The 26,846-nt window shown below is 40.0% G+C and overlaps 1 protein-coding gene across 5 annotated transcripts in view; it reads right to left on the bottom strand.

Moving 5' to 3' along the window:
• The window catches only part of frmd4a (FERM domain containing 4A), a 175,958-nt gene that overhangs the window by 96,645 nt on the left and 52,467 nt on the right, over positions 1–26,846 (bottom strand). For 2 of the 5 annotated variants that reach the window (XM_017721821.2, XM_037539947.1), the window contains exon 1: positions 141–560. The exons of 2 other annotated variants lie outside the window; for them this stretch is intronic. In XM_017721821.2, the coding sequence (XP_017577310.1) occupies positions 141–233 (93 nt within the window). In that variant the 5' untranslated portion in view covers positions 234–560. Of the gene's footprint in view, positions 1–140; positions 561–8,163; positions 8,560–26,846 lie in introns of those variants that run through there. One more of the 5 variants, XM_017722050.2, reaches the window with a different exon arrangement.

Raw genomic sequence — 26,846 nt, 5'->3', positions numbered from 1 at the left:
TCTCTCTCTAACTGTCAAACATACATGTACCTAAACACAAACAGAGTTCACTCATAAAGGGTAATATATGGTGAGGTGCATAGTCTTGCCATTCTCTCACTCTCTCTCTCTCTCTCTCTCTCTCTCTCTCTTGTTCTTACCCTCTCCTCACTATTCCTCCTCAGGGTCCCCACAGGAAGCTTGAGGAGCAGTCTGCGGGTCCTGCCGGGGGTCACTGCTGCCTGTACCACCATGGTGCTGTGTGTCTGACCAGGAGAGTGTGTGTGAGCAGTCAGTCCGGCACGAGCGGTGTGTGTCTGCTGTCCCGCCACAGACACACACACTCTCTCCCTCCTTCGCTCCGTCTCCACGGCTCCCTTCTGTTCCACAATGATTCACTCCTTCAACCTCACTCTATCACTCCCTAAATCTTTCTGCTCTGTGTTACCTCTAATCTTTGCTCTCTCTCTCTCTCTCTCTCTCTCTCTCTCTCTCAGTCCTGTAATCTTCTGCGTGCTCTTCTCTCTGCCTCGCTCAGCCCATTCTCCAGCAGCTCCACTGCTTCCCTTCGAGGTGTGTGAGTATTTCTTTCTTTCTGAGTGTGTAAGAGTGGGAGAGAGCAAGAGGGAGGGAGTCTCTGATTCTGTCTTCTCTCTCTCTCTCTCTCTCTCTCTCTCTCTCTCTCTCACACACACACACACACACACACTCTCGCTCTCTTTCTTTCTGTAAGTAGCAATAGAATAGCTCCTGGCTTCAGTGCTCTAAATACGTCAGACGTGCTTCTCCAGTCAGGCTCAATCCAGGTCACTGGATTAATATTATTACACACACACACACACACACACACACACACACACACACACACACACACACACACACACACACACACACGCACAGAATGTCATGTGATCACACGAAAAGATGCATGTGTCTGTGTGTATGTATGTAAGAACGGCAACTTTTATAATGTATATTGGATATTTTATAATGTATATTGTATATTATACATTAGGGTGAAAACACTGTGTTTGTATGTGTGCTGCACACTGTTCAAACAGAATATCTGATGTTTTGCCATCTGCTGTTCAGATTAGCTTTAAATCCCATGGTCGTTTTCACCAGACACTCCACACACACACACATAAAGGGAAAATACCCCCGAGCTGCCAACAAGATTACACACAGGGGATCACTGCATGCATGTGTGTGTATTTGCGTGTGTGTGTGACGTTATAGCCCATCTTTCACTGCTGTAACAAAGGGGCAGAGCCTTGTTAGAAGCACCAAAACAGTATGGCATTGTGTCTCCCTCTCTTTACCTAAATGGGATTTCCACCCATTATTTCAAAATCTCAAAATAACTAAATGGCTAAGATGTAAACACAGTCATTCAGAGTGGCTTGATGTGAACTGCTCCAATCTAGATAAATTTAACAAGTCAGAATTATTTACAGTGGTGTTAGGAAACAGACACATAAAGAGTTTAACGGCACTACAAGCAAGGTCACAGAAAGCTATTACATACAATGGCTACTGCAAAGCTGCCTCATGCCTTTATGATAGACATTGCTTTATGATAGATTTCAGCGGAATGTGTATATATATATATATATATATATATATATATATATATATATATATATATATATATATATATAATACACAATATTTATTCAGATTTACCACTGTTCTACCACTATGAACAGTAGATATGCGGTAAAAACTCAGAAAATCTGTGCAGGTTAACAGATAATTTTGGACAGTAAATAAAATGGCTATATTTGTGTTGGTGTCATCATGACCCCTGGTTCCTATCATCACTACAGTAAAGGCAATCCAAGCTAGCAAGTGTTGTGGACCATTTTTCATCAAGCCATTCTGAATGACCCTGTTCACAACTCATCGACCGATATATGCAGAAAGTTTGAAAAACTGGAGAAAATTCCTCTTTAATAAAGCTAAGAGACTGGTGGACTTCAGTGGTTGTTAAAAAGACTACATTAGTCAAAACAGAGCAACTAACTATTAAATCATCAAACAACAGACTACATCATGTCACATTTCTAACTAATTCATACAAAGCAAGAAACCAGAATAGCAGAATGTCTTGAGTGTGCCTTTGTCATCTTTTGTGTATCATTCTTTAAGCATACACTATACAGACAATGCCTAAAGGATTTTCCACCATAAGTGCCAAACATATACAGAATGGTATATTTAGGAGGAAATAAATGGCTACCTGGGGAGTTTTATATGCCTACTGACACACAGCACAATGAAATCCCCCCAGTTCATCCTTTATTAGTCATCTGAGAACTGTGTGCGTGTGTGTATGTGTGAGTGTGAGAAGGATTCTGATTGGATGTTTGCTTTTTCATTGTCTGTCAGATTAAGAAGGACCTAAAATGAACAGCTCTCTCAGAATGGAGAGAGAGAGAGAGAGAGAGAGAGAGAGAGAGAGAGTGAGAGAGAGAGGAGCCGTGTCCTCCTAATCCTCACTAAGCATCATTTATTCAGTAGTTGGCCTAGATTAGCAATATTAAAACGCTTGCTATTTTTACCCCGGTGGGTGGCTGCTGTAGTCAGAGTCATTCAAGGTTTGGATATGACTGTGCTCAGCAGGCGGATTCTCAGTTCCCTTTTCCTGGTCCAACTAAGTGGAGGTAGCTGTGGTTACTGTCAGTCCTGCTGCTCAAACAAGCATGTGCAGCTTTTATTCTACAGTTTTAAGCATCAAGAAACTACTGCTTTTATTAACATGAATGTCTGGGGGCTGAAACGCAAGCACACATTTTTATATAATGTCAGGATGTGGGGTCTTACATATGTCCTATATTTTATTATATATGCCGTTGCTGTAGGAGCAAAAGCTCATATTTCACACTGTATGATCATTCCAGGTCTCCTTCACATTGTGTGAATATTTTATGATGAATGGAGCCATAAGAAGTTACGTTAGAAGTTACCATTTTGTAGACAATATGGAACCATCCAACAGCTACAAAGAACCTCTTCAGCCTAAGCCTATGCCCAAGCCAAGCTTAACCTCAGGAACTAAGAACAGATGTTTTTGCCGCTTTAGTTTTAAATAATGTAGACTCTTTTGTCAGACTGTTGGCCATTATACTGTAAGTTAGCCCTGTGTTACTCCTGCTTGACATTGTTGACCTGATAATGTACAAAAACGCAAAATAGACACAGACCATTTCAATCAGTAAAAACCAGAGAAGCTTTTTATCTTGCGCGTTTCTCTTTGGTGTCTCAGGGGACTTAAAAGTGATTCTCCTTAAATTCCTTAGGAGAAATAGTAGTAATGCTTTGAGTGGTCCTTTGTAGATGATTAATAAATTCTTATTATCAGCAACACATGAACAGCATATCAGTGAAGTAGTAGTAATGAAACGTCTGAATACTTTGAAGTAAATATCTTGTAGATGTTCTGTTGATACATTAAGTAGTGTGTGACTTTATTGAGATCTCTAAACATCAAGATGAGACACTTTAGATTACTGAGGTTACTGAGGTGTTTCTTTCAGGAGCAATATCATATCTGAACAGCAGGAGATGTAAACAATAGCTTCTTTTGTGTTTCTTTCTGCTCTCAATGTTGTTTTGGAGAAACTACAGAAATGTTAGGAATTTTTGATTTTTCTTTCTTATGGGACTGGTAAACAAACGTCTTGCCATGCTCAGTAAATGAACCTGTCACACGCTTGCAGTCTGGTTAAATGAATTTATGTTTTCCAACCAATACAATACCCCCACGAGCCCCTCACAGTAACACAACAACATGCTGTGAACACAAACTGCAGAGGGAGGGAAGGGGAAAGAGAGGGAGAGAGAGCGCAAGAGAGAGAGAGGGGTACTGTAGGCAATAGTGTAGACTAATTGAGTTGGTACAATGGCTGTAGCTGAACTGCTTTAATGGAGAAGTGGAGCATTGCCTCTGCTCTGAGACCCAGAGACCTCTCCTATTCACACAGCTCTCCACAATCTTAGCCCGTGGCTATGTGTGTGTGTGTGTGTGTGTGTGTGTGTGTGCACTTTGTGTTTATGTTGGAGGCTCAGACTTGGCTGCCGCCCATAATGAGCATCCATAAATGAATGTATCTGTTGTAAAATCTCAGAATCAGACACAAAAACATGTAGCATTCCTCGGTCTCGTCTGTCAGCCCCGCTCCTGTCTTTCAGCTGCTGTGAGATTCCATGTGTGAATGTTTAAACATCTCTGTGAGATTCTTACTATGGTGCCCAAAGTCTGTGTGATCATAAACAGCGTAATCAAACACATATTCACCACACATTAGTCATGTTGGGTGGGGAACAAGTTCAAAATATGATAGCTGTAGAGACAGAGAGGGGAGAGAGGGGGGATATATTTGAAACAGACAGTGAGATAGATATAGATATATAGAGGAGGTCTGAGGTGCAGCAGTTCTGAATAATTCACTTTGCAGAGTGAAGTTCGTACAGCCCCTAAAGAGGCTACTGAAAAAAAAAACCCATGTAGAACACCAACTACTCAAGCTCTACTGTGTGTACTATGGCGGTCAGGACCAGTAGAGATCAAGCCAAGACTGTGGGATACATCAAATCCAAAACTTTGAGTCCGATTAAGACTTTTTTTTGCTTATATCAAATATGTGTTCATTGTGATTGAATACGGAAAAAGGAGAGCTATCCCCCCCCCCCCCACCCCCCACCCCCCCCCCCATCAGTCAAGCTGAGTGCAGATTTCATTTCACACATATGGAGAAATGTCTTTTTAATTGTGTTGTTGATAGTCAACAATGACAGTTAATAACAATAAACAAACCCTACATGTGTCTTGTTTTTATATCATCGATGTGCAAAGAAAAACAAGTATCTCCAAAACAGTAATTTTACAGGTGAGGGCAAAATGTTCTTAAATATTAATGTACATCAATGGAAAGAGATTTTCTTCTAAGAAGTTTTAGAGCATTTGTATCGGTCCAGACATCATGAGATTTTCCATAATGTAAAGAACAGCTGCTGTGCTCAGATGAAGTAGAAAAATAAAATTCACAAATAGGAGGTGTGTGTTTTTCTTTGGACCGTGATGATATATAATGTTGAAAATGGTTAAATGTTGGTAAATCAGAAAAAAATGCCTTTCAACAGCTAGAATGTATCTCTCTGCCATGAATTGATCTTAAAAATATGTTTTAGGCCAGTGCCTTAACCCAAAAACCATGTGATAAAACAAGCATATCATAAATCAATATTTCAGCCATCATGCAAAATATTCATAATGTATTTGTGTAATAACTTTCTGTGAGGGAGCTTTCAGAGGCATTTAATGCTTTGGACGTCTGGTTCCCATCACCACTACCGAGAACAATGCTGACTTGGTAAGTTTGTCTGAAATTGACAATTTTCTCATCAAACTACTTTGAATGACTTTGTTTACATCTTAACCATTTAACTATACAGAAATAGTGAAAAATAAAAGGAATGACCGTTTATCCTGAGATCAAGACAACACAGAGTAAAATAATGTCTGGAGAACATGGTTATTGCTATGAATAAACTGGGTAAAAACAAAAAGAAAAAGAAATTAGTATGAAAAACAAGGTGGAGACCTTTTGGATACAAATATGCGCATGGAAAATATGATGAGAGAGTTCTTTGAAAACAGGGAGTTCCCTTTTCCCCAAATACAAAATGTCCCAAAAAGGAGGACTTGCGTAACACTCAATCAATGCACAGCGCCATCTGAATCAACAATAAGAAAATGGCCTATTCTACTGCACACAGCACCAAACACACAACAGAGATTGAGACAGAAAGAGAGAGAGAGAGAGAGAGAGAGAGAGAGAGAGAGAGAGATTGTTATTGAGTGTTTGCACGCATTGCCATTGAACAGACAGTAAAGACGCAGTGAATTCTTCTTTGTGCATAATAACTGTAATGAATATTCACTTTATAAGAGTGAGTGATAACAAAACACACCTTTATGCCCCCATACACACACACTCACCGCCCCCCCCCCCCCACACACACACAATGACCTGCCTTCCAAATAGGTGAACTCACAATAGGCAGCACTTTCAATACAGTGGGAACACGGCGATGCTGCCAAGTGAACAAGCCAAATACAGACACAAAGGCACACACACACACACACACACACACACACACACACACACACACACACACACACACACACACACACGCACACACACACACACACACACACTTTCTTTCTGTGTGTGTGTGGAAGATGGAGGGGTAATAAAATGGAGTCATGGCCAGCACTGGCCTTTAGCCCACCCTACAGTTCCCATGGTGACAAGTGACAAACAGTGTCCCGTGCCCCCTGCCACCCAGCCCAGTGAATCTCTCACTCACACACATCCACGCACACACTATTTGTATCTGGGCTTTAACACACTGTACGAGAAGCAGGAATAATCAGAAGGTAATCTAATGGCAGCAGCTGCTGCTTTGCCTCATTAGCCTCAAGCTGCAATTACAAACACATGTGACGCTTGAATTTAGGACAACCTGCTTCTTCTTAAACAAGCATTTCTGCTCACCTCTCAGAAAGAGCGAAGAACAAACAGGCTAAACATAGCCACCGCTTCCACATGCTTTTCATCTGACAGGTAAACGATAGAAATAGAAATGGGTATTTCAGAGGAGAACCAAATTCATTTCAAAAATAACATCAGAACCAAAACTGAAGAGAGTGAACAATGAAGTCTTGGGGTGGAATGGAGGGAAAGCAAGCTAATCTCCTGCCTAAATTCCTCCTCTGGGCCACACAGTCTTGCCAAAGTCTTTCTAAGACAAGAACGAGTAATTTCCTCCAGCCAGATACAGTTTGCCTTCCACTCTTTATAAAATCTGCATTTTAATGATCAAACTCATTAAGAATAGCATTAAAGCAAGAGAAAAACCCTGATTATATTCATGAGGGAAAGGTAGTTTATCACACACACACACATGCACAGTGGTTACAAAGTAATAAGCAATAAACAAATCCTATAAAAGAGGGCATCCCTTAAGTTGCCCCCTCTCAACACAAATTTTTTCATAGTGATAATATAAAGTTAAGGTAAAACTTTGTTTCAGGTTTTGTTTTGCTAAGAAAATGAATGTGTGTATGTATGTATACACAAACCAGGGTTATATGATTGTGTTTATTACTTTGTTTTTTGGTTTCTGTTTAGTTTCAGTTACTTTTAAAAGTTCATTTACAAGTTTGGACCATGTCTTCCACATACATAGCATGACAATATAATGTTTGAGTGTTTAAAGAAGGGAACTTGGGCTGAAGTTCTGGTCGGCTTCTGCTTTGAGCTAGAAGGCCGGTCCACTCCATTTTTTGCTGAACGGAGGACTGACAAATAGAACTGAGGAACAGGGAGGAGATGAGGTTGTGGTGGGGTGCAAAAACTTCACTATTGTGAACAGAAGAGATGGAAAATAAATATGTCATTTGAATGGAAGGAGAAGGAGCTTCAGGCAAAGTAGTCCCCCAACTTCAATTAATTCCTAGCTCACTTTTATCGTTTTAGTTTTGTGTTTATTTTCTGCAAAGGAAGAGTTTTAGTTTCAGTTTTGGTTTTTAGTATTATGGTTATGGTCATGTTAGAAACTTTGCCTATTCAATGTTATTCTGAGTTTCGTAGCTTCAGCAATGTCAAATAAGCATCAGCTAGGTCGCAATCTTTACTCAAAGGCTTCACCATCAACCCATTCCTAGACCATTCTTCATGCACTGAAAACATGAAAGCTAAAGTTTATTAAAGTTTTATTTAGCTTTTTAGTTTTAGCTAATTTTGCAGTGGACTTTGCAGTTGTTATTTAGTTTTAGTTTGGTTTTATCCCCTGCTTATTTTTGTGTTCGTCAACTATAATATCCCCAACACCTACACACATGTCCCTAAGAGTAAGCCATCACAGCCAGAAAGTGTATGTTTCTGTGTGTAAGTGGGTGTTAAGCCTTTGGTGGGTTACTCAGGTGAGATGATTTAATGGTTTACAAAGAGGCAGGAATCTCATCATCACCATCATTAGCAGCAGCAGGAGCAGGGAGAGTTTGGCTGATAGAACAGGCCATGAAGAGATGCAGAAGAAAGAAAGAAAGAAAGAAAGAAAGAAAGAAAGAAAGAAAGAAAGAAAGAAAGAAAACAACAGGAAAATTTGACTTACAAACACATCCATTAGCATGTGTTCAAGTGTAGTCTCCAACTCGTCCAGTCGACCGGCCAGAGTCATGATGTCACATGTAGTCCGGTGCTTACCTTTAGAGAATCTACAGCCAAGTTAATGTGCACTATAGTAAACTCTCTGCTAGAATAATGACACACAACAACCAATAAACGGAGGCCACACATCCACAAATCCAGCTCAAATCAAGCAATGCAGAGAGTGCAGAGACATGGAGATGGATGTCTTCTGCCCTCATCCGCTCTGAGTCCAAATATCCAAATGTCCAGATGTCTGTGAAGTTATTTGGGGGCAAATATCTCTATATGAGCTGCATGAGGCTATTCTAGATGCAGTATCAGAACATCCTCTTCTCCAGGCGCTGAGAGAAAGAGTCCCTTTGTCACTGTGTCTCAGTAGTCAGTCCAAATTCAGTGCGTGTGAGATGGTAATTGCTTCAGAGGGTGACCAGCTCTCTGCATGTGTGTGTGTGTGTGTGTGTGTGTGGGTGTGCTTCAGTTATATTCAGCCATGGTCTGCTTTAATCCTCAACTTCGTCCAATGCACCATTCACTTATAGAGGAATACACTCCCCACCTTTTTTCTCTCTGACTACACCCATGCTTTCCTTCTTTTACACAATACAAATGCAGCGTATCACAGAGACAGCAAGAACAGAATGGTCCCTTGCACATACAAGCAAAAGTCACCCTTCATTTGATCTGCTTTCCAGGCAAAATGGCCAAGTCATGACGTTTTTTTTTTACTGTATGGAATAAAAACAGAAAACATATATTGAACAGAAAACTGCACAGAAGCCTCAACAACTAACAAGTGGAGTAATTTTCTCCTCTCTCTCGAAAATGAAAGCTTTTATTTTTTATCTAATGGGGACAATTTTGGTGGTCCAACAGGTCTTGCTCAATTGTTAGAAGTCCCATTTTCTCTACATCTTTTAACATTTTTAATTTCCCCCTTCCTTATAAGAGAGGATTATCTTATCTGTAAACAGAAACATCTCCTGAAAAATAAACGACTTGCACTTAATGGCTGTTTTTCACTTGAAATAACATAAATAAAGGGTCTCTATCTTTCACACAGTATTGTGGGTACATGGTGTCTCAAAGACAGGAAGAATAGAGTGGTTCCCTGCACATACACACATAACCTCATTACTGAGGATGCCTGTCTTGATTATGAGTGTGTGTGTGTGTGTGTGTGTGTGTATGAGAGAGAGAGAGAGAGAGAGAGAGAGAGAGAGAGAGAGAGAGAGAGAGTGTCTTCCTGGGGCCAGTGCAGTCACACTGGAGCTCTTTGTGTGTTTGAGTCTGTGGGGCTTCAGAGCAGTCGTGAGTGTGTCTGTGGTCTAATGTCCATCCCGTTCACACAGACCCGCTCATCAATGCTGCTTTGTGTGAGCCGTTACCGCATGGAACATCTCTGTGAGGCTCCCGCCACAAAACAAGGAAACGTGCCGTCCCTCTGTTGTTACGTAAGAGTGTAAGTGCAGAGGGGGAGGGGGCTGTTTTTGTTATTGTCCTGACCGGTATGCAGGAGATTAGGCAGGGCTGTTTTCAAGGCTTAGGCTGAGGTGGGGCTCTTTACTGAGGGAGACCCACTTCACGTGTAGGTTCACTGCGGTCTGGGGGGCTTTAAAAACTTTTTTACAAACAAAAAATTACAAACACACTTGCTAACTGACTTGATGTGATATGTTTGAAGAGGAATTCCACTGATTTGTCAGTGAGTTTCTGCACAGTTCGTTAAAGTAGTTCAGAGTGGTTTCATGTGAAGGAGCCATTCTAGAGAAACTTACCAAGTCAGAAGGGTTCACAGTGGTGGTGATAGGAACCAGATGTCGGAAGCAATTAATACCTCTTAAAGCTACATCAGTTTTTACATAACATTATTACATCAGTTATTACATGAAATTGTTACAAATACATTGCCTGATGTCTGAGACATTGTTTTAGGATAGTTTTATGATGAGGTTTCAGCCTAAAATGTACTGTTTTAATTGATTCGTGGTGGAGAGATACATGCAGGGTGTTGTAAGGCAAAATAGTCCTCAAAGAAATTGAAACTATTGTACCATTATCAACACTCCATATAAAAGCTGAAGACATATCCATTCACTGGTGTTTTTGGATAGTGAATAAGATAGCTACATTTGTGTTGCAGACATCGCAACACCTACTTAAAATATCTGAGCCAGTAAGTTTCTCTACATTGAACCATTTCACATCGAACCACTCTGAATGTTCACACATCAAGGACTGAATTATGCAGAAATTTTGGAAGATCAGTGGAAATCCCCTTTAAACAGTAAATATGTCTCTAAGTGAGGCCAAGCACACAATAAAAAAATCCCAGCATACAGTAAAAAGTTTGCGTTGCTTTTCGTAGTCTTCTACAGCACTTATGGTCAGTTTTGCAAGAGCAATTAACAAATGGCATACCTCTATAGTATTATGTAGTTCTTGTAAGTACTTTTTTGGGAGAGAAACAGAGAGAGAGAGAGAGAGAGAGAGAGACAGAGAAAGGACAGTTGCAATGTAAGGCTATGACTCCAGTTGAGTAATGATTTGACGCTAACCACTCTCCATCTGCTGGCATTCATTAGTGTGTCTCAGAGCCGAAGAATGATCATAAACCCAAACACACACAAGCCTCATCCTGTGAGCGCATCTGCATCCACACCTGCTTGTGTGTTTACACGCTGAAAACTCTGAGCAAAGTTTATCTGGTTCCTGTGGAAACTGCATACTAAAGCAGTGAACAAATATGAACCACATATGTATTCATATTTAATGCTCCCAAAACACCACTATACATAATGTAAAAAACACACTGTCCTAACTGTTTTCCACGGACTCTTTAAAGATTCAGAAGCTCTCTCTGGGATGCATTAATATTCTGCAACCTCAGATTCCAGTACACACACTGGCGATGTACCACACACACATATGGAGCTAAAAGCCATATCAAATGCTGATATAAAAATATACAGTATATGGACAAACACATAAAAATGCAATAAATAATTCTGTGCTTGGAATGTAACCCATTCATTTATGTAACCCATTCATAAAACACTAGCAATCATATTGACACTAGTTTTACAAAAGGCACATAAGTTACCTTAATACATATTCTGTTTTTCGTGTAGGTTTTTCACTAGTGTCCAGCTGAAAGCTGACTTTACAGGACATTCTGGCCTAAAACTAGCATTTAATATGTTATTTGTTGTGTTCTATAGTAACATAGCATTGCATCCCTCAGCGTCATGGATTTGGCAGAACTTTTATTGTGTATTCTTCCATCAATGTTCTCACACTACAATACCCATCATGCACTGCAAAATATAAATATGAATATGTCAGATTCCCTTTTGGGAATTCTCCCCCTAAAATAAATCCGCTGATGTAGAAGCTAATACATACATATGTGATATTTGTTTCTTAGCAGTCATGTCTTCCTTCTGCATTAGTCAGACATAAACATAATGCTAACACATGGCTAACGCACAATCTGGGTAATCGAGCTACAGCCCTATTAGTGTCTGAGCTATGTAAATCAAACCATATGCTAGGTTGCACATGCAAACAGGTGCGCACAGACCCGCACCTTTAACTCCTACCTGGCTGAAAGCCATGGCGGCCAATCCTATAACGAAGGTCATTACAGGTGTTAGCGTGAGGATTACTCTATAGCTGTGCCTCCTGTACAGATGGAGACAAAGCCAGGTGTGTGTGTGTGTGCAAGGCCGGCCCTTCCATTAGGCGATATAGGCAAATGCTAGGGGCGCCGTCTGTCCAGGGGGGGCGCTCGCGTGCATGTTTTTTTTTTTTTACAAATGAACAATTAATAAATATGAAAACAAGCAAAGTCCACATAATCATAACTTCATTGTTTAATAATATTAGTCAAATTAATAATTATTATAAGAACAACACACAACACCTATCACCCCCCCCCCCCGCGCGCTCTGTGCACCTCGTTACTGTTTCTCTGTGAGGAAAAAGACAACGCCACAGAGTGAGTGACATCTCCCCGTAAACATGTCTAAAAGGCAGACATCCTCTGGTGCCCAGGGCAGAAAAAGGAGAAAAGAGGAGGAAGAAAGGCGGGAAAAAAACAGATATAATATGGTGAATTAACCATGTGTATGTTGTACAGTAAAAGTTCCCTTCAGAAAAATACTTACTAGCTAGCAAGTGATAGCGTCAGTTACCCCCTTCCCTAAACTCATTAAAGACATTTGAAAAGACCCCCCCCCCCCATTTTCACTCAATAAGCAGGTTTTAATCCTCGTTGATTAGAGACTCTCTACAATAAGCAGAAAGTTCTCTGCACTACTTTATGTAAAATAGTTTTAAAATATTTTTTGTGCAACACCTTGATATTTATTTATTGTTATAAGGTTATATTGAATTTACTTTCATTTAAAAATGACTTAAATTTTTTTAAATCACTTAAATTTAATTAAAATTTCATTTACTTTTTATTTGTTTCTTTAATACTGATTTTACTGTTTTACTGTTGTTTTTGTTCTAAAATAAAAAAAAAACAACTCAAAAACATTGCAGTGTCTGTGTGAGTGTATTGATGATGCAGGGGGCACCAACCAAAATCTCACCTAGGGCACCACATTGGTCAGGGCCGGCTCTGTGTGTGTGTGTGTGTGTGTGTGTGTAATAAATAACACCTAACACCTTAGTCTTTGCATGCTTATTTAGGCCTCATTGAAAAAGTGATGCATTGAATCGAATTGATTCGGATGTAGCATGAATGAAATGCATTACATCAACACAATTATTGCCAAAATTGAGCAAGTGGAAATGAGAAAAACTGTACTGAAGCAATATATTTTAGTCAAGCAGAAATACTGCACACATTTTAATCAAATACATTAAATGTACCACTGCTTTTAGTGCATAATTCTGCACAAACATAAGCAACTGGAATTTAGAAATGAACATATCTCCAAAAGATCTCAGTCCTGAACTCAACACTGCCATGAACACAACAGCTTATATGGAATGAAAGTAATTTGCATGACTGTCAAAATAACATGATTGACAAGAAGTGTGTGATGGCCCCTAGAGAGCTATCAATCTCTCTCTCTCACACACACACACACACACACACACTCACACTGTTGACCCTAAGGGCCAGTCTGCTTGATAATGACCTATGACCCTGCTGATGCCCCCTTCTACTAAGCTTATAAATTCCACTCATGAAAGACAGTTTAATTTGCAGGGCCAGCATTTCTAAATCCACATCGAAATCCAATATAAATTAAATTTGGATGGCTTTCCTCAATATTCAGCTACCAATCAGTAATAATAACTTTACAATTAATAATATACTCACAAACCTCTCAACGACTTACATGTTCCTATTTATTTCTGGGGCTGGAATCAGGTCTATTACACTGTGGCCCAAAAAATATACAGACATTTAAACCACTTAACTATTTAAACACTGTTAACACAGCATTAAACTGGTGGTAGAGTCTGTGTATGGAGAAAGCCTAGAGAAGAATTCTTACCAGACTGCACTGAGGCTGCTGTAAAGCACAGAGATGGAAACATCAAAGTCTGGGGCTGTTTATCTTACAGTGATGTAGGAGAGCTTTTGTTCATTGATGAGATAATATACTTGGTGTACAAAGGCATTTTGGATGCAAACCTGCAGATGTCTGCAAAAAACTGCTCAAACAACAAAAGATAGAGATCTGAAACACAACAGCTGCATTTAAAAAGAATAACCTTTCTTTGCAAAAACTGCAAAACTTAAGGAGCCTCAGACAAATTGACTATTTTTGACATACAGCCTTCAAAATCAAACATCATTTAGAAAATTTCAGGTGTGGTGTCCCCAAACTTTCGATGGGCAGTGCGTGCATAAATGTGTGTTATGTTTACATGCATGTAAATGTAAAAATGTAAAAGTCAAAAGTAAAGTCAAAAGTAAAAGTCTAATATCATTTCCAAGTCGTTTTAGAGTGAGAAAAACATCCTTAGCCCATTCTGAACACATTCTCAAACACTCTTGAGGTCACACATCTCGTCTTAGTGAGAAATTTCTATAAACATCCTCTTACCTTAAACATGAACATCCTGGCAGGAGGAACACTAGAGTCCGTCTCTAAACAACTTTACCATCACACAAAGTCTGCCCCTTGAGTTCAGACAGGTTCACAGTCTGCAGCTTCAGCTCCTAAGCGGTCACTTTGGGTGGCCCAATGAAGCTGTACCCACCTATGAACTTTAGTATTTTTCCAGGCTTTGCAAACTTTCAGCCATCTTTACCATGTAAATAGTAAAATGTCAAGCTCACAAATGAGAACTCAAATATACAACATGTCCCACTCAGACACACTAACACACTAAGAGAGATCACAAGAGCAGAGAAAGTAAAGCGACTTTGTCGACTTCTTAGTGACAACTTATCTTAGTCTCCTGACCTAAAGCCTGTTTAACTGTAACTGACAGACAGTGTCAGCTAATCCACTGCACTGAAGTCACTTGGTACTGTGGCATAAAAGACAGGAGCTAATCAAAAATCATCAGTCAGCTACGTGATTTGTGTGGGGAACGGAATGAGTGTAGCCAGTTTTGACTGACACATACAGGCAGAGAATATAACTCAGAGTCGCAAAACCAATCAGAGTCTCCATTTAGCAGGAGAACCAATCAGAATCAGTCTTTTTTTTTTAAACAATACATTTTGTCCTACCACTTTTGGAGGTGGTTTTTGGCTTTGTTTTTCTCAGCATCACCACAGTTAGAACTATCAACACTGATGAAAACAAAGGCAGCAGGTGTGAGTCAGAATGGGAATAAACAAAAAGCGTGAAAAGAGGGGGATGGGGAAACCTTCTTGTCTGGCCCACTTAATGACAAAAGCATTGATTAGTTAAAGAGGAGTTTCCTTCCCTCTATAGTTAAAGTAGATTAGGTAAAGTGGAGTTTCCTTCCTTCTTCCGCCTAAATTGAATTGTTCGGTAATTATGGGCTGGGGGTATGAATTCAAATTTATATCACAGTATTGTAGGTTGAACTGAACATAAATCATCCATCCATCCATCCATTTTCTAAGCCGCTTCTCCGTCAGGGTCGCGGGGGGATGCTGGAGCCTATCCCAGCAGTCTTCGGGCGGAAGGCAGGATACACCCTGGACAGGTCGCCAGTCCATCGCAGGGCGAACATAAATCAAACGGCATATATTCATTTTTTGTTATTAATGAAAAACATAGTAATAATTCAATCTGGCTTCAAGAACAAGTGAACATCAGCAAATAATATTCAGTTAAGCAATCATGGAAAGAATAAATTAGATCCTCATCTGGCAGCAAATAGATTTTCCATAGCCCCTTAAATGGCCAGGACCATTTAAAGCTCAACCTGTTTGCACTGAAGTCCCTGTAGTAATTGAATAATAAGCCTTAGTATGTAATAAGCCTAGGAAGTTAAGGGGGTAAACATGTTTATTCTGTTTGAAGGTATGGTTATTCAACAATTCAACAAAAAAAGTTCAGTTTCCAAATGGAAGATGGAGGCTCTGCACTTGGCTGGTCTCAAGAGCAATCTAACCCGAGTCCACCTAACCCCAAGGCCAAGACAAGACTAAGGACAAATGATGTTGCAACAGAGACAGTAAATTTACAGCCTTGAGACCAAACCCGGGTCCTTTAACACTACATGGAAATGCCATAATGCCGTACATCCAACTTTCCTGTCAAAAAAATAATAAATAAAATTCAGCTTTCGATTTCCTACATCATTTGAGCCCTGCAGCTGCCCGTTACATTGTGTGGAAATTTCACGATGAATAGACAGAAATGCTCCAAAATTGCTTGGATTAAGATCTCTTTACACATTGAAAGAACATTTTTGCCTTCTCCTGTCAAGTTGCTATGTAGGAGATCCTTGTTTTTTTTTATTTAGAAATCAATGTTTTGCACCCTCTTCTGGGACCATCAGCAAAAGCAGACTCAGATGCAAAGTAGAGGCCTCACAGAACTGAAACCCAAATTCTATTAATTCCCACAAAACCACAACACTCTCATAAAAAGCATGAGGCATCATCTTCTCTTGATGATGATGAGCAGATGAAACAGGATATCAGCATATCCTCTAAATATGACTCAGGTCAAGGCACCAGAGTGAAAGAATGAAGATACACAAACACAAGCATGTACGACATTCAGATAACCGTTAGGTTTTTAGGCTTTTGCCCAGAAGCTATCACTCTTTCACTTTAACCTGAAGCACTGGCACAAAAACCACAATGTTTGAATGTTCTGAAAGCTGATTTGTTTATTTGTTTTGTGTGTAGTTGTGAGATATTGCTGAGTCGATTCTGAGAGCATTAAAAGATGATTACAGGCCAAAGAATCATCAGGAAATTGCTGCAGAAATGCATTTGTCCTGCTGTTGAGTCACTCTCTGCACTGTCAGCTTAGATCTTTCTAAGACACAGTGTGTGTGTGTGTATGTGTGATGTGTGCATGCATGCATGCATATGTGTGTGTGTGTGTGTGTGTGTGTGTGCATGTGTGTGTGTGTGTGTGTGTGTGTGTGTGTGTGTGTATGAGATGAAAGACCCTGCATGTGTATGTGTCTGCATCAAGGTGACCTCCACTGCAGTAAAGTGCAGAAGCATCAGCATCTCCCTCTGTTCCACCCCTGTCTCCCACTCAGAATATTTCATTGCTGTCTAAATCACCCTTTTCTCTCCTTCTTTATCAATCTTTCATTTTCTCTTTACTTGATCCTCTCTCTCTTTGCTATTTTTACCCTTTCTCTGAATGTTCTCATTCTTGACATGAACCTCATTATCCTGGCTTGTGATGCACTCTTTTGCTTTCTCACTCACTCACTCACTCACTCACTCACTCACTCACTCACTCACTCACTCACTCACTCACTCACTCACTCACTCACTCACTCACTCACTCACTAGCCTCACGTTCTAGACATTATATGATATTATACATTAAAAAGTATAAACAACCCTGATGTTTTCTCTATTTGCAGAACTTTATGTACTAGAAAAAACTGAAACCTTAAAAATAAACTGTGCCATAACTTTGGTACCAGTAACATTTTCTGTTTTGTCTTTTGCCACCAAGTTAAATTCAGCAGTTAAACAGTAATTATGTAAAAAATTTGCAGAAGTGTGTTCTCTGCAGATGAACTTATTTTCATTTAGAAAATCTACAAGATGCAACTTCATCAGGGATGCCCAAACTGTATCGCACTGTGCAAAAGTCTTAGTCATGTTAGTCTTAAACATGTTATTTAAAGCCATTTAGTTTAGCAGTGAGTGCATTTGCATTTGCAAATCACCACATATCATTAGTATAGATGCAAATATATACAAATACAGTAAAAAGTAAGCTGATATACTGTGAGCTAGTCTAATGAGCAAAGTTTAGTTTTCCTGGGTGCCCCACACAGACTTTTAAATTTCCATCACCTTTGATTTACCATAATGAAGCAATGATTACCCAACACAGGCATTGGATGACATATACAAATATTAATGGGCTGCCACAATAAGAGGTTTGGAAAGGGTTAAAAACACACACTGACATGTGTGAAATCACGTATTATTATATTAATATATTTGCGTTTACTTTAATATTTGTGTTTTTCTGAGCTTACTGCTTAGATAAACAGCTTCATTCTCAGATTCCTAAAACTTCTGGCCAGCACTGCTTAATCACTCCTTCTCATCTCACATGTTTGTTACTATATCTAGTAAATCACAGCCACAGAGGACGTCTTCAAATAACAAGCCAGGAAACATAAACAAGCAAGAATGTCCCGCTTGGAAATCAGGAACCACAAGCAAAGGCATTCGTCCTTTTCATCAGATCAATCAAATGAATCAGGCATACATCTGAAAAACTAACTTTAAAACTTTTCTATTTAATAATGATTTAAAGATTTGTCTTAGCTAAAGTTGAGGGTTTGTTTGAGGTACAGACTTTCTGGGCAGTCATATAGTGACTTTGTACAGACTGGATGCAATGGAAGCCATCAAACTCCTCCACTCAATTCTATTCCACAGTTATATCTCAAGGCACCTGGTAGTGAAACTACTCACTTACTGACATTTAGCAGGCTGTATATTCTCCACAAGGAGCTATTTTGTTGCACCACTGAAAGGGAGGAAACTGGATGAGAATGTTTTTGTGCAGTCACAAATAACAAGCATATGAAGTAAAGGCCTGCTTCATTAGATGCTGTTGCTGTTTTGGAATATTCTTTAAAAAAGGTTGTTTGTGTTCTTCAGTAAAGCCAATGGTTCTATATAGAACCGTAAACACTCGAAGAACCGTCTGAATGCACAATTGGTTCTTTGTATGGTATTTCTTTAAAGAACCCTGAAAATAGTTCTACATAGCACCAACATGGTTCCACTATTGCTATGAGTCAAAGAACTTCTTTTGAGTACTATACAGAACCTTTCTTGCTCAGAGTGTAGAAGACAACTGTTTACTGATTTCAGATGTCCACTTGATCAGAGTGACCTTACTTTGCTAGGTTGTGGAGACGAGCACAGGCAAAAGAGCACCAGGAGGAGCTTCATATTCATGTTATTTTCTGTCCTTGGCTGCTTCCCTACCACCCCCTTTCCACTTTCTCCATCTTTCAAAAAGTTTTATTTTCTTACCCTGTAGGTCACCTCAGCTCCTCCTGGTTCTTTGTAGCTCCAGGCCTTCACTCACATCTTCATAAGCCTTGCTGCTTTAATCAGAAAATCTGCATATTCATTTACCGTCAGCGGTCATGCTAATCAAATTATAATATGCACTCATAAATCTGAGATGATCAACATCTAAATACAGACAACTAAATGGAAACCCTACTGAGCCCCTAAAGGGACTTTTGCATGGATTTTAATCCTGAAACTTTCACATATACATGACAGACATTTAAAGGATTTACAGGTTTTACAGGATTTACACGTTTTACCTATGTGCCTTTAGAAACTGAGCAAAATATGAACCCACTATGGGCAAAAAAGCAGTGGCTAGCTAGATGCTGTGTAGCCATAATCTTTTATCATTTTAAGCCTATAATACTTGAGGCCACTTCCTCACATATCTGTACTTAACAACCTGAATCCTGAGTCATATTCAGAGTGTTCACGGTGCTCTATATACAGGCTCTCTAGCTCCCAGAGAGAGAGAGAGAGAGAGAGAGAGAGAGAGAGAGAGAGAGAGAGAGAGAGAGAGAGAGATAGCACCATAAAACAGCACCAGAGTGAGTCACGACTCAGCATTTTCTGCCCTACTAAACTTAGCCCACTTTTATGCTGTTGAGAGAATGCCACTATATTTCAGCCAGATTCAGCAGCTCTCTCTCTCTCTCTCTCTCTCTCTCTCTCTCTCTCTTTCCCTCTCTATCGGGCTGGTTCTGCAGGGGAGGTGAATGTTTCATGAAGATGCTACATATTTTATCCGGATGGACCTTGAGAGAGTGCAGGAACTTGAGATACACCAGCGAATTACAGTCTGAAGACAAGTAACTACACACACAGACATGCAGTGAGACAACATCAAGAATACAGACGAGGTTGAGTAAAACAGAGAAGTAGGAAAGTTGGTGCATGAAGCATGAAGCAGAAATGTGCTCTTGCATGTTTACTTTTACTTCCACTAGGTTCTGAATCTGTCTGCTCTAAGAACAAACTATGGGTGCTCTATCGAATACAACCTTCCAAGTGTGTTCTCACATATTAACACGCACATGCAGACACGCACACAACACAGAGGAAAACATCTTACAGTGAATAAAATGAAGAGGGAGAGAGAAAGAGACAGAGAGACAGAGAGAATGATAGACATGTACATGGCTTGATGGCTTGCTGCCTGAGTCATTCAAGGGCACCATTCGACTTTGAGCCTGTCTGCATACAAATCAGGCCCAGATATTAAATAGCTCCCTCTGTCTCTTACCCTTCAGCATAGACATCATCTGCTCTTCAAATCAAAATCTGTAAAACTATGGTTTGTCTATGGCATGTTTGGCATCCAGATTTTCCTTTTGCACAGAAACTACAAAGCTAATGTAGCTAACAAGTAAAGCAAGCCCATAGCTACTGGGTTAATGCTGTGTTAACTGCATGGCATGTACATAGGCATACAGTTCACTTGATGCTAAGTAGTGGCATCCATTATTCGTTAGCTACATTAGCCTTGTTACTCCATTGCAAAACTAATGGGGTAACTGTGGGTACTTAAAAACCTAATGAACTCCTCACAATCATCTCATCTCTTTGCTATGCCATAATTATGCTTGGTGACTTCAATATCCACGTTGATACTCAATGCTCTTTCACATCTGAGTTCATTTCAGTGTTTTAACTTGATGCACATGTTGATTTTCCAACTCACACTCATGGTCATACTCTTGATTTACTCTGCTCTACTGGTTTGAATTATATTTCTGTCTCTGGTTCAGTTTCTGGTATCTCTGACCATAAGCTCATTGAATGCATTCTACTCCTCCCCCCTGCAAAAAAAATCTCTGTTGTCGATATTAGGTCTGTAAATCTCAATCTGTTTGCTGCTTGTCTTCAGTCTTCAGCCCTGTCTAACCTACATAACCTATCATCCCCTGAGAGCATGGTTTCTCTTTATAATGACACTATCTCTGGATTGCTTAATGATTTAGTCGCTTTTAAGAACAGACTTCTCCCTGCCACCCACTCCTGTCCTTGGTTCACCCCTGAACTAAGGGTACTGAAGGCCATTGGTTGGCGTCTTGAGCCCCTTTATAAAAAAACTGACCTTGCTGTCCACTCTATACTTTACAGTCAACACACCCACAAATATAGGGATGCCCTTAATACTGCCCGCTCCAACTACTACTCCTTCATCATAAATAATGCTAAGTCTAGGCCAAAAACTCTCTTTTTCTTTTGACAAGAAAATTAATCAGATCTATAGCCTCTTTTCTTCTACTTCTCAGTCATTTTCTACAGATTTTCCTACTTTGAACACAAAGCTAACTTGTTTCAAACCTGTTGACTACTTTTCTGTCTCTGAACTCATCACTAAGACTAATGCTTCCTCCTGTCAGCTTGACCATGCCCCCACCCCTCTACTCAAGGCCTGTTCATCTGTAATCACCACCCCAATTGCTACAGTGATAAATTCATGTCTCTCTTTTGGTTCTGTTCCTACTGCCCTTAAAACTGCTGCAGTTACTCCGATACTTAAGAAACCAGAATTGGACCCAACTTCTCTTTCTGATTACAGACCCATCTCACACCTTCCATTTTTAGCTAAAGTAATGGAAAGAGTGGTTGCTTCCCAACTCTAGACATTTCTGAGTGATAATGCCCTCTATGAATTGTTTCAGTCTGGTTTCCGTACTCACCACAGCACTGAGGCAGCTCTTCTGCGAGTCATTAATGATCTTCTCCAGTCTGCTGATAGTGGTTCTCTCAATATTCTCCTTCTCAGCATTTGATACTGTTCATCATGATGTTCTCATTTCTTGTCTTTTCTCTATTGGCATCACTGACACAGCCTTACAGTGGTTCAGGTCATGTCTTACAGACAGACACCAGTTTATTACACTAGGCCCACAGAAGTCCTCCTCCTCTCCTGATAGATGTGGTGTCCCACAGGGCTCAGTTCTTGGACCCCTACTCTTCTTAATTTACATTTCACCCCTTGGGCAGATCATTCGTAGCCATGGCCTAAACTTTCATTGTTATGCTGATGATATTCAGTTATATCTCAGTACACACACACCCTCAGATTCCCCTCCCAGTACAGTAATTGATTGTATTTCTGATTTAAAGCTCTGGATGCATAATAACTTTCTTATGCTAAACATTGATAAAACTGAAGTCTTACTGGTTGGCCCTAAACATTTACTATCAAATTTTTCAGTTAGTATTGATGGCCTGCTCGTTAAGCCTGCACCTGTTGTTAGAAATCTTGGTGTTTTACTTGACTCATCGCCTAATTTTGATCTGCATATCAAGTTCCTCACTAAGATTGCATTCTTTCATTTACGTTACATTGCTCGTCTCCGGCCGTCACTGACCGATAAATGAAATATAAAATAGTAAAATACTAAAATAGTAAAATACTAAAATAGTAAAAAAAAAAAAGCAGTGAGAGTGAAAAATGAAGATACATGTCTTTCTTTGGACAGTGGTGATATATTTTTACCTTAGAACAGCCAAATTCTAATAAGAAATGGATGTGGTCATGTAACAGTGAATGAAGACGTCCTGATGGAACAGGGGAACCACTGGGAACATTGGGATAAAGCAAAATACAAAAAATGGGATATGGGCCCTTTAACACTCATCTAAGACTCCAACAGGAAATCATGAGCGTCATGGGTTTGAGTCACTACTTTGCTGATCTCAGCCATTCATACCTCTCCTGGGACTATGTAAAATCCAACATTCAAAACATTACAGAGGACAAATATAGCAGCAATGCAAGAGGTTCATACTGAAATCTGTCTAGTTTGCATATGTCAGTGATAATGTATGACCTGCTGTCTCCAGAAGTTAGTAAGTGGGAGCTGAAAGATGTGATGTCAGCAGTTCTGTGGACACCATGGGGTGTTGAGATGCCACTGAAGATTGTCTGATGTGGCCAATATCTCCAGATCGTTCCAGCATTCCCCTCTCTCAACACAGAATGTAAGCGAGTGTTCTCATCCTTCCTTTAACCCTTCCATCTAAGCAACAACTGGAATCACGTAAAGCAATTTCACGCATGAGGCTACCCAAGTGGCCTGGAACTCCTCCAGTATACATAATCACTACGCTCACACATATATGACCGAGTATGCACCCTCACACACACACACACACACACACACACACACACACACACACACACACACACACACACACACACACACACACACACACACAGTCTAATATAGTTATTGACCAGGACATTTAAACATTAACTAATTTGAAGCAGAAATGTCATATTACATTCATAAGCCATTATGTATTAGATTTTTATGACCTTCCGAACAAGATGACACACTAACCTTTTGGTCATCACTGTAAAGAACAGAACGCCCCAGGGAGCTGCTGGTATATGAAAAGAGTACTTGTAGGTGGAAAGAAAGGATTGAGAACAAAGAACACATGATAGGAAAATAGATGGAGAGAGATAACGAAAGCTAGAAAGACAGAGAGATACTGGAAATGTTTGAGAATCTATGTATGTCAACAGTAGAGCGGTCACACAGCAGAAGGCATTTGCATAAACATTTGTTTAGAGTCAGGGATTAGGGATCTTTAACAATATTATTGTCTCGTCTCTGTGATAGTTTAGCCACCAGGGACAGAAAAGTAAATAATGCGCATGAGAAAAAGTGTTTGTTTAGGAAATAACTCTTCCTACCCAATGGAGGAAACAACACAAGAATGATTAAACTTGAACTAAAGTGTAAACAGTCTCTAAATACCAGTGCTGAACCATGGCTATTAGAGGTAGCCCTTCAATTCAGGCACAAATGCCTAATAATCAGTCAAACAAATGAAAAAAAAACAAGCCCCTGCCATGATAACGCCAATTTGGGATTTGTAATGTTATGTTACCGCAAAGCTAACAGTGGTGCACATCAAGCATGGGCCTAGAGGGCCCATTTCAGACCATACAAGTGTTCACTTGGCCCAATTACAATATGGCCATTATTCTTAATCTGTTTTAGTATGAAGAGCCTCAGTGTCACCCTGAGTATAGACCTAGTGGGTCAGTTAGAGGGTTCCATGAGGTTCTCTCAAACACTCTCGAGCACCCCGTTTTGCAGTATTGGCTCACCCTTAAACTATGACCTGTTACAGATACACACATCAGTAAAGCATAATGTGATAATAACTCACTAAACTATGTTTCTGTTATTCTAAAAAAAACAACCAACCAACAAACAAAAAAGGAATGGCAGGATCTGTGGAGCTGTTAAAATACAGTTTCAGGCCTGAAGCTAATTAAGCAGCCATTAGACCTGCTTTGAGCAACAAAGCTAGTGTTTTAGGCTGCCTTGGGAAAGCATGTAACACAATGTTTGGCTACCTCTGAAACAAGATTACACTCACTCTCTTGATAAGACTGTCTGCAATATGCTGTAAATTAAATTCATGTTCATGTTACCCTTTTTCCTTTTGTGCCCTTTCCCTCGCAAAATGTCTTGTTTGGGCCATTCTAGACTGGCCCCTTTCAGCAGGCCTCCTAATGACACGTTGAAAATTTTTATAAACATAATCAAATACAATAGTGTACTCAAATTTGATTTGATTTTGTATTTTAATTCATTAAAAAGTAATAAAATTAAAAGTTGACCAGAGGGACTTTCAAAACAGACTCAAAACTCCATTTTAAGGCTACTGTAAAAAGGGGTTAAACTTGGACATTTATTTTATTTGGACATTTGATTTATTTGAAGCTTGTAGCAGTATACATCTCAAGAGCTCTAGCATAAAGTGTCCACTGCTTGAGGCCTAGTGATGTATGTGGGCCTTCCAGAAGGTCTGGAGTGGCATTTTCTCTCACAAAATCGGTCCCTTTTGATGGAAGTCAAAAAGTCATTGGTTGATTCTTGTCTTTTCCTAAATATGTTAGTGATTATTATCACATGGGCCTTCTGTCAGGTTTCTGAAGTCCTCATCAATGGGAGAGCTTACTTGGCTGTATCTACCTAGCTACCACAAAATTGTCTGTTTCAAAAATAAGAGTGTTTCTACAGTGCCTGCAGAGCACTGTACAACCCCTTAAATTGCCAAGTTTTACTACACACTTCTATAACCTAAGAAAATCTCAAGCAATTTGCACTGAAGTCCTTGCACTTACTGAATAATAAGCCTTAGTATGCAATAAGACTGGGATTTTAAGGGGTTAAATGCAATGAAGGTAATGATTCTATGAAATATGAAATATAAATTAACTAAAAATTACACACATGAAATCATTAGGCCTTTTCTGAAGGCTTAGATGGTCCTTACAGTTCCCCTGTACAAATTTCTACAGCATACTAAACTCTGAATGCTATAAATTGTCTGTAGTTTCTGAGGAAGCCTTGCTTGTTCCATTTTACAGTAACATGTTATTCAAGTTATCTGTCAGCAATGGTAATTACCCAGGTGCTTTTTCCAAGAACTATTTGTGAGAACCGAGAATGTTCCCGCCTACTTCTGTTCTAAACTATGGACTGAAAATGTCCCTCCAGCGCTCTCTCATCTTTCTGAATGCTCCTACATTTGCGTGTGGCTGTGCTTCTTCGTGCAATTGGCTGGTCTGGATAGGTATGGTACTTCAACTCTTACGTAAGTGAGAGTTTTAGCTAGAAGCGTTGACAAAGTGCTATTAGAACTTCATGGGTGGATAAGTCTGTGCCTGTGGTGTGTGTTTGTGGTTTGCTTTCTCAAGAGAAACCTCTCAGCCTCTCTAAGCTTCAGCGTGAAGTCAGCACTGCTTTTCAAGTAGCTCTCAAATGTCCTGATTTATTTCATTTTGGTTGAATAAAAAATTAGTACTCAATGTTTAATCCTAATTCCAGCCCTAGACTAGTCTTAACCAGCAGATGTGCAGAGAGAGAAAGATAAATAGATGGTGGAGTGATACAGATAGGAGAAACAGAGGGGGAGATATGAGAGAGAAAGTGAGAGAGAGCGATAGTAGGAGGAGAGTGACAGAGATAGAGACACAGAGAGAGATAGGGCGGCCAAGAGAGAGATGGAGTGAGAAAGAAAGAAAAACAGAAAGATGGGGAAAAGGAGAGACAGGTATGTTTACTCTCCTCCCTCACCCTCTCATTATCACAGCTGAACACTCCTTTTCCCATCTGTCAGTCTCTGTTTTAATGAGAGGGGTCAGGTGCGGCTGGGCTGTGGGGGGAGGTGTGCTTTAATATTTCCTACTTAGATTCTTTTAAACCGGCTAATAAAACATAGAACATCAAACACCTACACACCATCACCAGGCACGCCCTCAGGCCTGGACAGGATGAGAGAGAGAGTGAGATGGAGAGAGAATCAGGGTACATTGAGTCTAAAGCAGATAGAAAACGTTACATTCAGCAGTGAAAATGTCAACATGCGTCACTGACTCAACGCAATGACTTTTATTACCATTTTGTAATCTTCCTTTATCTCTTCCGCCTCGCTCTGTTCTTTCACTTTTCCCTTTTCTCTCTCTTGATCTATTTCCTTCCTCTCCTTCTCGCCCTCATTTTCTTTTTTCCTTTTTTCTTCTCTTCTCTCTCTTTCTTTCTCCCTAGCTCTCTCTCTCTATCTCTCTCTCTCTCACTCCTTTTATGCATATGTCTGTATATCAGCAGGGTGTCCCTTCAAAAAATTATCCCTCCAGGGACCTGCCAATCAACCCTCCAGACACTCTGTATCAGAGTAATGCACCACCACCCCCCTACAGGCATGCACACACACACACACACACACACACACACACACACACACACACACACACACACAAAGTGGTTACTCAGTAATAAGCAATGAACAATGAACAAGACCCATGAATGAGAGCATCCCTCGAGACCCCTGAGTTAAGTCTGAGTTAACCCCCAATTTTACACAAGGACTGAGCTGGTAAGATTTCCCAAAACACCACCCCTCACCCCCCCACTGCCATCACCTACACTCAGATCTATTCC

This window comes from Pygocentrus nattereri, chromosome 7 (genome assembly GCF_015220715.1).
Source record: "Pygocentrus nattereri isolate fPygNat1 chromosome 7, fPygNat1.pri, whole genome shotgun sequence".
Taxonomy (NCBI): Eukaryota; Metazoa; Chordata; class Actinopteri; order Characiformes; family Serrasalmidae; genus Pygocentrus; species Pygocentrus nattereri.
The sequence above is the reverse complement of the archived record's forward strand: the minus strand, read 5'-3'. Positions and strand labels throughout refer to the sequence as shown.